We start from the raw sequence: 10,104 nt of genomic DNA, 5'->3' as shown, positions 1-10,104 counted from the left end.
GAGGACCCGGATAAGACCGGAGGTACGCGGGGCGTACCGATCCTCGTACGCAGGGCGTATTGCGAAGGGCGTGTCACAATCCGAAGCGAAGACCGTGGGCCGCAAGCGACGGCTGGGATTGTGCCACGTCATTAGCTTCGCAACAGGTTTCGCAATTTCATGCTTCAACTTTAAAAATTCGTAACTTTTGCGTACGAGCTCCGTTTTTGACGTTCTTTATATCCACATGAAGGTGGGAACGTACTCTACAACTTTCGTTTAGGGTCCGTTGGCTAACTTTGGCTCGATTTTAAATTTTATATTATCAACGGGCCGGGACACGATTGGTCCGTTGAATCCTCATAACTTCTTCATCCGACATCCGTTTTCGCCCATCTTTTTCTCGTTATGCTACTCTCAATGAGATCTTCGATTCTCGTTTAGGTCGTGCTGGCTAAAAATCACTCGATCTAATATTCGAAAAATCATAACTTCTTCATACGAAGTCAGATTTGGGCGTTCTTTTTATCGATGTTCTTAATTTTACATATTCTACGACTTTCGTTTAGATCGCTAAGGGTAAATCTTGCTCTATCGTAAATTCACTATTTACGTTTTCCGGTATCGTGCCGGTTCTGTAGTGAAACTTCAACGGGTCATAACTTCTTCGTTATAACTCGGATTTCGGCGTTCCTTATATGCACGGAAACCTTGAGACATATTCTACAACTTTATGTAGAGATATCGGGATTATCTCACACTTTAATTTTGACGCTCATTTTTATTCTTTATTAATTATACATTTGTAATTAAATAATAAACACATAAACACACATAATTCACATAATACTCAATATTTAATATTTATTACTTCAAAAAGAGTTACAATAGTTGACCTAGACTATTACATCATCCAAAAATGCTTAGCCCCAAAACCCGGGCGTTACAGAGATGTTCTGATAGTGCGTGAGTTCCCGGATGTATTTCCGGAGGAGTTGTCGGGTGTACCTCGTGTGAGGCAGGTGGAGTTCAGTATCGATTTGGTTCCGGGGGCTGCGCCCTATCGCCTTGTGCCTCCAGAGATGTAGGAGTTATCCTCGCAGCTGCTGGGAAAAGGGTTTATTCGGCCGAGTAGTTCACCGTGGGGAGCTCTTATCCTTTTTGTCAAGAAAAAGGATGGTTCACACCGGATGTGCATTGACTACCGGGAGTTAAACAAATTGATGGTCAAGAACCATTACCCGTTGCCGAGGATTGACGATTTGTTCGATCAGTTGCAGGGAGCATCTTGGTTTTCCAAGATCGACTTGAGGTCTGGATATCATCAGTTGAGGGTGCGAGATGAGGATATTCAGAAGACAGCTTTTAGGACTCGCTACTGGCATTACGAGTTCGTGGTGATGCTTTTCGGGCTCACCAACGCACCAGCAGTGTTCATGGACCTCATGAACAGGGTGTGCAGACCAATGTTGGATCGCTCGGTAATCGTATTCATCGATGACATTTTGGTATATTCGAGATCTAGAGAGCAGCATGAGGAGCATCCGTGGGAGATCCTTGGGGTTTTGAGATCGGAGAGGCTTTATGCGAAGTTCTCCAAGTGTGATTTCTAGTTATGAGAGGTCCAGTTCCTGGGACATCTCATTAACCAGAAAGGGATATTGGTCGACCCTGCTAAAATTGAGGTGGTGATGAGTTGGGAGGTGCCAAGGTCGCCCACGGAGATAAGGAGTTTTCTAGGGCTGGCAGGCTATTATCGAAGATTCATCAGGGATTTCTCCAAGATCGCCTTGCCACTCACCAAGTTGACCCGGAAGGGTGTAGTTTTTGCTTGGGGTCCAGAGCAGCAGGCCTCCTTCGAGACACTTCGCCAGAGAGTATGCGAAGCCCCGATGTTAGCCCCGGAGGGAATGGAGGATTTTGTGGTATATTGTGACGCATCGATATCAGGATTGGGAGCAGTACTTATGCAGAGGGGTCATGTGATAGCGTATGCATCGAGGCAGCTGAAGCCTCATTAGGCGAGGTATCCTACCCATGATTTGGATTTGGGGGTAGTGGTGTTCGCCCTCAAGATCTGGTGTTACTATTTATATGGGGTCCGGTGTACCATATATACGGATCACGAGAGCCTGAAGTACTTGATGGGTCAGCCCAACCTGAATATGCGACAGAGGAGATGGTTGGATGTGGTAAAGGATTATGATTGCGAGATCCTGTACCACCCGGGAAAAGCCAACGTGGTTGCCGATGCCTTGAGTCGTAGGGCAGAGAGTGTTCCGATGTGTGACATTTGTATGAGGTTGACCGTGATGACCCCGGTGTTGGACACCATTCGAGGAGCTCAGACCGAGGTCGTTAGGCCAGAAAACCAGAAGAGAGAGCGGGTTGTCGGGCAAGTATCGGAGTTCATCACCGATGGTCGGGGGCTTATGACATTTCAGGGTTGGATTTGGGTACCGCATGTGGGCGGAAAGCGTACCACTTTGATGGAAGAGGCTCATCGATCGAGGTTCTTGATCCATCTTGGGGCGACTAAGATGTATTTGGATCTGAAAAGGGAATATTGGTGGCCCTGTATGAAGAGGGACATTGCATGGTTCGTGGAGAGGTGCCTAACTTGTCGCAAGGTTAAGGCCGAGCATCAGAGACTGCACGGTAAGTTGCATCCGTTAGAGATTCTCGACTGGAAGTGGGAACAGATTGCCATGGACTTTATCACCAAATTTCCAAGGACCGCGAGGGGCGTCAATGCAATTTGGGTGATTGTAGATCGGTTAACGAAGAGCGCTCATTTTCTCGCTATTAGCGAGAGCTCTTCCGCAGAGAGGTTGGCAGAGATATATGTGAGGGAAGTGGTAGCACGGCATGGAGTACCGATCTCGATTGTCTTAGACCGAGATGTGCGTTGCACCTCTATATTCTGGAAGAAATTCCATGAGGAATTGGGTACTAGACTGCATTTTAGTACCGCGTGCCACCCCCAGACTGATGGACAGAGTGAACGGACGATTCAGACGCTCGAGGATATGCTTCGGGCATGTGTGTTGGATTTCGGTGGGAGTTGGGACACGTACTTACCCTTGGCGGAATTTTCCTACAACAACAGCCATCATTCGAGCATTGGTATGCCACCCTTTGAGTTGTTGTATGGGAGGAGGTGTTGGACCCCCATTTGTTAGGGAGAAGTGGGGCAGTGTGTAATGGGTAGAATGGAGATTGTTCTTCAGACGACAGAGTAGATACAGTAGGTCAGGTAGAGAATGTTGACCGCTCAGAGTCGCCAGAAGAGTTATGCTGATAGGCGACGATCCGAGCTCGAATCGGTGATTTGGTGCTCCTGAATGAATCTCCTTGGAAAGGAGTGATCCGATTCACAAAGAGGGGCAAGCTGGGACCCCGGTATATTGGGCCGTTTAAAGTGATCGGGAGGGTGGGCAGAGTAGCGTATCGCTTGGAGCTCCCTGCAGAGTTGGGTCAGATTCATGATACTTTCCACGTATCGCATTTGCGGAAGTGTATAGCAGATGAGTCGGCAGTGGTGCCATTGGAGGACATTCAGGTGGATGCGAGCCTGAATTATGCTGAGAGACCAGTGGCGATCATGGATCGGAAGATCAAGGTTTTGAGGAACAAGGAAGTGCCTCTGGTTTTGGTTCAGTGGCAACATCGGAATGGGCCCGAGCTGACTTGGGAGCCGGAGTGTGAGATGCGTGAGCAGCATCCGGTGTTATTTCCAGAGTGAGACTTCGAGGGTGAAGTCTGATTCTAGTGGGGGAGAATTCTAACATCCGGAATCCCAGGTATATTATTTAATATTTATTTATTTTGAATTATGAGAAGGAACTCGGCGAGTTGATGCGTAGACTCGCCGAGTAGGGTCGTGATTGTTCATCCGGATTCACTTTGTACTCGGTGAGTCCATGAGTGGACTCGGCGAGTCCATGAGTGGACTCGAGGAGTCCACGCTGTTTAATGAAACCCTAAATCACCGGGTTTAGAGCCTATTTAAGGGCACTTATAGCCTCTCATTGCGGCTACCAATCCCTTGAGAGAACCCTAAGTGAGCCAAATCGTTGTGAGGAAGAAGAAGTCACTTTTGATCCTTGTACCTTTGGTTTAGCAAGAAGGAGGTGCACAAGAGCAAAGGGGAGGTGCGATTCTAGCAGTTCCAGAGATTCAAAGACTTCATATTGAGGTAATAGTTCGAACATCCTTCAGTTTTAGTGTTGATCATTAGATTTAGGGTTTTCTAACCCCTTTGGAGAGTGATTATGTGGAGCAAATGGTCCCTCTTCGAGTTTGTGCCTTGGATCTAGGCTCAAAGAGGTCCAGAGACCTTAACCCTTGGAGCTTTATGAATCAGTTTGGGGTTATTGGACTTAGGTTGCCATTTTTGGGACTAAATCTCCTTTTGATGCCTTGTTGTTGTTATACAATCAACAAGTTTCGAGCTTTACGTGACATTCATGCTTGGGAAGGCCAAATCTTTGATTTAGGGAAACAGATCTGACCTCAGGAGGCCAGTAGAGTTTGTGCATGCCATGAACTCGGCGAGTTGTTCTTGAGACCCGGCGAGTAGGGTTAGGGTTTCACTTAAATTGCTTAGTAAGTAGACTTGCTGAGTTGCGGAGTGACTCAGTGAGTCAGAAGGGAGTTAGAGGGCTGGAGTTTAAGGCGATACTCGCCGAGTTGTTCTTGAGACTCGGCGAGTTGAGTCGTGGTGGCCCCGCGATTCATGCCTAGTATGACTTGTCAAGCATAAGCGGGACAAAGTGTTAAAGAACATGTGTGAACTCACCGAGTCACCAGGGTCCACTCGGCGAGTAGGGTCAAAGTGTGACCATTGACTTTTAGGGTTTGGTCAATGGAGTACTTGTGTCGAGAGGGGGGTGAAATAGCCTTTTTCCCTCCTGAGGGTGCCATTGGCAGGTTGAATCTAGTCTTGAGAGTTATATTTATAAGATTATTTACTTTATGTGAATAGGCGAAGACTAGGCAATATTTCTACCGAGTAAGAGATTTACCGAGACGCCTGAGGTGAGTCTTCTCACTATACTTTACCTAGTGTGGTAACAGAGTTATGTGATAGAGTATTTTAGAGTTATATGCCAGAGTAATTGCATATTATTTATGTGCTATAATTTATTATGTGTTATGCATGATTCAGAGTTACTGAGTTAGGACCTTCGGGTCCACAGAGTTAGGACTTTCGGGTCCACAGAGTTAGGGCTAGAGGGCCCATAGAGAGTTGGAGTTGGAGGGCCCCACTAAGACACCTAGACCTGGGGTCAACAGAGTTACAGCCTCGAGTGGTTATTATGTGTTAGAGTAGTATTTTGGGGAACTCACTAAGCATTTATGCTTACAATGTTACGTGTTATGTGTTTCAGGTACCAGTGATGATCGCGGAAAGGCGCCGGCATGATTCGTACACACGCATATCGGAGTTTATATATATTTTGATCTTGGGTTTTGTATTGATACAATGTTGATACAATGTTTTGTTTATGATCTCAAATGATATTTTATGGGTTACAAAAGTGAAAAATTGTTCAAATTTTTAAGGTGTTACAATTACATTGCTAATATGGAAAAAAATGAAAGAAAAATGCTATAGAAGAAAGTAAAATCAATCTGTTGCTTTTACATTTGTCAACCAGATTGGTATAACACTAGTTACGTGGATACAAGAGAAATGAAATTTATGAGCTTGATCCTCATCTTGTCTAGAACATGATAATATGCATCTCTCCATTGTTGGCTAGCAATCAACGTGCCAATCATGATCCAAAAACCAACAACCAATTCAACAATCATACATATTACAAAGATCCAATCAGTGCCATTAGGGACGTCGACGTCATGATCATGATTTGTACCTTTGGTAGCGTCACTATTTGGTCGACACCCTGGAAGAGGAGCCCCACAAAGTGCATTTCCAATGAAACTAAATTCATTGAAGGTTTGAATCTGACTTCCTATTGGGATTGTTCCTGTAAGATTGTTGTATGACACGTTCAACAAACTCAAACCACTTAACCCCGCCAAGCTAAAAGGAATCTCCCCATCAAGATAGTTCATAGACAAATCCAAAGATTCGAGCTCTCTCATTTCACCGAAAGTGTTGGGAATTCTTCCTGTTAACTGATTTTGTGAAAGATTCAGGTAACGTAAGCTTGAAAGTGAGAAGAGTTCATTTGGAATCGACCCAGAAAAGTTGTTATTAGAAAGGTCTATTGTCGTCACTAAATACAGAATGTTGCTATATAAATAAAACTGTCCCTTTGTCACCAATGTCGCACTGCCTAAAACTATATTCTGGAAAATAGTATTGTAAAGAACAATGGGATTGGAAGTCTGTTGTCCATAAATGACAGTGAAGTTTGTAAAGCATTTTGGTAGGTACCCGGAAAGATTGTTGTCAGCAAGATCCAAAACTTGTATAGAACTGAAACTACATATTTCATTCGGGATTTCACCTTCTAACTTGTTGGAACGAAGACTCAGAATTTTCAAACTTGTATTGTTTCTTCCTATCGAATCCGGGATTCTTCCAGTGAGTTCATTTTCTGCAAGCTCAACAATCAACAAGCTTTTGGAATTCAAAAGAGACATCGGTATTTCACCTGACAACTTGTTATTTCTTATGTTTAGTGATGTCAACCGATAAGTATTTCCCAAAGATGACGGGATTTTACCGGATAAACTGTTGTTTTCTAGGTTTAGGACTACCAAATATTCCCATTTCATCCAACAATCTGGTAGATCACCTGACATGTTATTGTTTGCTAGATTAAGAACACTTAACTGTTGCAATGGTTGAATTCCAGAACACAAGAACTGATCTAAAGATCCAGAAAGATTATTAGATGAAAGATCTAAGAAAGCAAAGTTAGGTTGATTGAAATAACTAGGGAGCTCACCATGGAAATGGTTAGAACTCATATCTACTACTGCCTCCGGTGTAAGAAAATCAACCTTCCCCAGTTTTCCCATAATATTATTATGGGATATGTTCAAGAACGTTACTAAAGAGAAAGTACTCCACATCCAATTCGGGATAGTGTCTGATATGTTTGCGTTTGCTAAATCCAACTCTTCCAAGTTTCTTTGAGATTGAACCCACAAAGGAAAAAGTGGGCCTAAACTACAAGAACCTATTCGCAACACTTTGAGGTTGAATGGTGGGTTCCAACTGTTGTTGACAAGGTTAAACGCTAACTTATTGTCCCCGACCCACAATGTTTCCAACGCCGTTAGATTCGCGAAATGGTTTTCCATCACAATACCTGTCAACGAATTGTGATGAAGTTCCAGAAAACTTAGTTTCCCAAGTTTTCCAACACTTTTAGGAAGACTTCCGTTTAAATTGTTGTAGGAAAGTGTCAAAAGTTCCAACGAGGATAGATCACCAACTGAATTCGGGATTATACCCTCGAGTTGATTTCTATTAAGCTGTAATATCTTCAACAGTGACAAACTTCCTAATGAACGGGGAAGAATCCCAATTAACTTATTGGATGAGAGATCAATCCTTGTCAGATTCTTCAATCTTCCTAGTTTTTTCGGGAGTCGACCAGTGATATGATTGCCACCTAAAGCTATCAATTCCAGTTTAGGTGACTCACATTCACAAAATCTTTCAAGAAGCTCAGACACGTCACCCGAAAAATTGTTGGATTGGAGATTAAGGGTTGTCTAGTTGCAGAGGCTACTGAAAGATTTAGGTATCTCCTCAACGATATTGTTGTGTGATAGATCAAGATGAACAATTAGAGACAATTTCTGAAGTTTGACAAGAATTGGATCATGAATGTCGCAGAAACTAACATCAAGAAAACGGAGATTATTTAAGTTGGACAACCCGTTAAGAAATGAAGAAGAATTTGCAAAAGCGTTTCTTGAAATACGAAGAGTCCTCAAAGAGGGTGTGCTATTAAAACCACCTTGACTTCTGAGATCTAGACCATTGATAAAACAAGCAGTAAGATCTAACGTAATTAATTTAGGAAGATTGAAAACCCACCCAGGCAAGAAACCATAGAAGGAGTTATACGAAAGATCTAAGACGATGAGAGAAGTAAAACTAACTCTGGTCGGGTAACTAGGAATTTTAGTTAAGCGACATGAAGAAAAGTGCAGTTCATGCAAAGAAGGTAGACTGTTGATTGCCTGAAGCCAATCCGAAGCTCCCGTGAGGTTGATGCCACCCATATTGAGGTATTGCAACTGCTTCAGATTCTCTATCCATTTTAAATTCTCCGAGCTAATATCGTTCTCATGAACATCTAGAACAAGCAACGATGATAAATTCCCAAGCTGGTGAGGAATTTCCCCTTGGAATTGTGACTTTGAGATGTTAAGATATCTCAGATTCTGCAGAGAGCCGATGAATGCTGGAATCGGGATGAATCCGAAATCATTGCAACTCAAGTCTAGGTAGCGGAGTTGTTCTAACTTGATCAAAGAAGGAGTTATGATTCCTCCTAACATTTGTTGTTTGGGTTCATAATCGCTGTCATCTACCTCATGACAATAGCCATCGACAGATCCACGGAGGCGAAGCTCCTGGACGTGGTGGGTGATGTTATTGCAGACCACACCGTACCAACTGCAACAGTCTTCGCCTGACCAAGAAGAGAGGTGGTCGGCGTTGTCCACGAGATTGTTCTTGAACTGAATAAGCGCCAATCGTTCTGTGGCTACACAGTGTACTTTATCTGCTTTATCAGAGTTGTGATTACTGAAACACAAGGTGGAAAGTGATGAAGCAAAGATCAACCAAAGGCAAGATGAATAAAAAGAAAAGGTAGCAAGTGCGAGAGACTTCATGGCAATGAAGATTGATGCTTAATTAAGAGTGTTTTATCTGCTTGCCTCTAGTATATAGTACAAAATGTTAAGAGAAGAAAGAATTATTCAAAACTCATGGACAAAGTCTAAATTAATAATCAAACCACAACGACCAAAATAATTGTTGATTGTGACATACCATTATGACATGAAAATAACATTAATTTCAAAGAAATTGGTTTATGTAAGATTTTGTTTTGTTAGTGTTATTCAACGTATGTAGACAGAAACAAAATTTACAGAACAGATGAAGCTTCATGGGGTCAAAAAAGTCAAAACTCATGTAACCCAAGTCTACTTTAAATTCAGTTGATATGTATTTTTTTTTATACCATGTCTATTAATAAAAAAAAATTGTAAGTATATTTGATCTACGTTTCAGATGTGAGCGTGCTCGGCAGAGATTTTTTAAAGCCTTTTGTAATTATTAACAAAATTTGAATTAAATAAAAAAATTTGTTTGGAATTAATTATGAGCTTAAAACTATTATTATAAACAAAAAAACTCGGAATTCAAAAGGTATTTCAATAAGCTTTGATGTGCATTTTTATGAAACTTTAACTTCTAAATTTAATATAATTTACAAATTTAGCCTAATACACTAATTACTTATTACTTAATATTACTTCTTACTTAATAGGCAAAAATTAAAGTTTTCAATAAATAGTCTCTAAAATCTACAGTTTCGCAATTCGTTCATAGTTGGGTATAACACGACTTCGATTTCATTAAACATGTTGCAGTTTCCTAGCCCGTCATTTGGTTTCACGACCTATTATAGATTTTGTAAGCCATTTTCTCAATTGTTCGGAATCTCTCTATGGTGGCTAAAGAACTCAACAATGTAGTAAGTGATGTTTTAATTGCTAGTTATTTGTATGATCATATCTAGAAGTTATTTTTATGTTGTTTGGCCTTTTTTTACCAAACATTGAAATCTATGATGAAACCAAGAAAGAAACTAAAGATGACATTGTCATCTACGGTGTTACAAGTCTGTAATGCATAATACATGTATTACAAAGTTGTACCACCGCATATGGCAATGCCATATGCAATATCGCTCTTGGTTTCATCTTAGAGTTTCGATTTTCTTGTTGTTATGTGTTATCCTTTGAACATGTACTAGTAGCTTCTATGATTTTAGGTAATAATGCTGAAATGATGAAGAACAAACAGCATATTATGCTATGAGATCGAATATGAGGCATATTTTGAGGTTTTTTCATCTTCTGGATTTTTTATCTGGTTAATTTGTCTTGAATTTT

The 10,104-nt window shown here is 41.7% G+C and overlaps 2 protein-coding genes across 2 annotated transcripts; both read right to left on the bottom strand.

Annotated features, from left to right (window-relative positions):
• Nucleotides 1-5,658: 5,658 nt before the first annotated feature.
• Nucleotides 5,659-7,263, bottom strand: LOC145008132 (receptor-like protein EIX2). Its single transcript, XM_078966749.1, has one exon. It carries the CDS (start codon nucleotides 7,261-7,263, stop codon nucleotides 5,659-5,661), a length of 1,605 nt encoding a protein of 534 aa, XP_078822875.1.
• A 417-nt stretch (nucleotides 7,264-7,680) lies between these two features.
• On the bottom strand, nucleotides 7,681-8,814 carry LOC145008133 (receptor-like protein EIX2). Its single transcript, XM_078966750.1, has one exon. It carries the CDS (start codon nucleotides 8,812-8,814, stop codon nucleotides 7,681-7,683), a length of 1,134 nt encoding a protein of 377 aa, XP_078822876.1.
• Nucleotides 8,815-10,104: the final 1,290 nt, after the last annotated feature.

This window comes from Lactuca saligna, chromosome 8 (genome assembly GCF_052625555.1).
Source record: "Lactuca saligna cultivar CGN05327 chromosome 8, ASM5262555v1, whole genome shotgun sequence".
NCBI lineage: Eukaryota > Viridiplantae > Streptophyta > Magnoliopsida > Asterales > Asteraceae > Lactuca > Lactuca saligna.
This window is presented reverse-complemented; position numbering and strand designations above follow the sequence as displayed.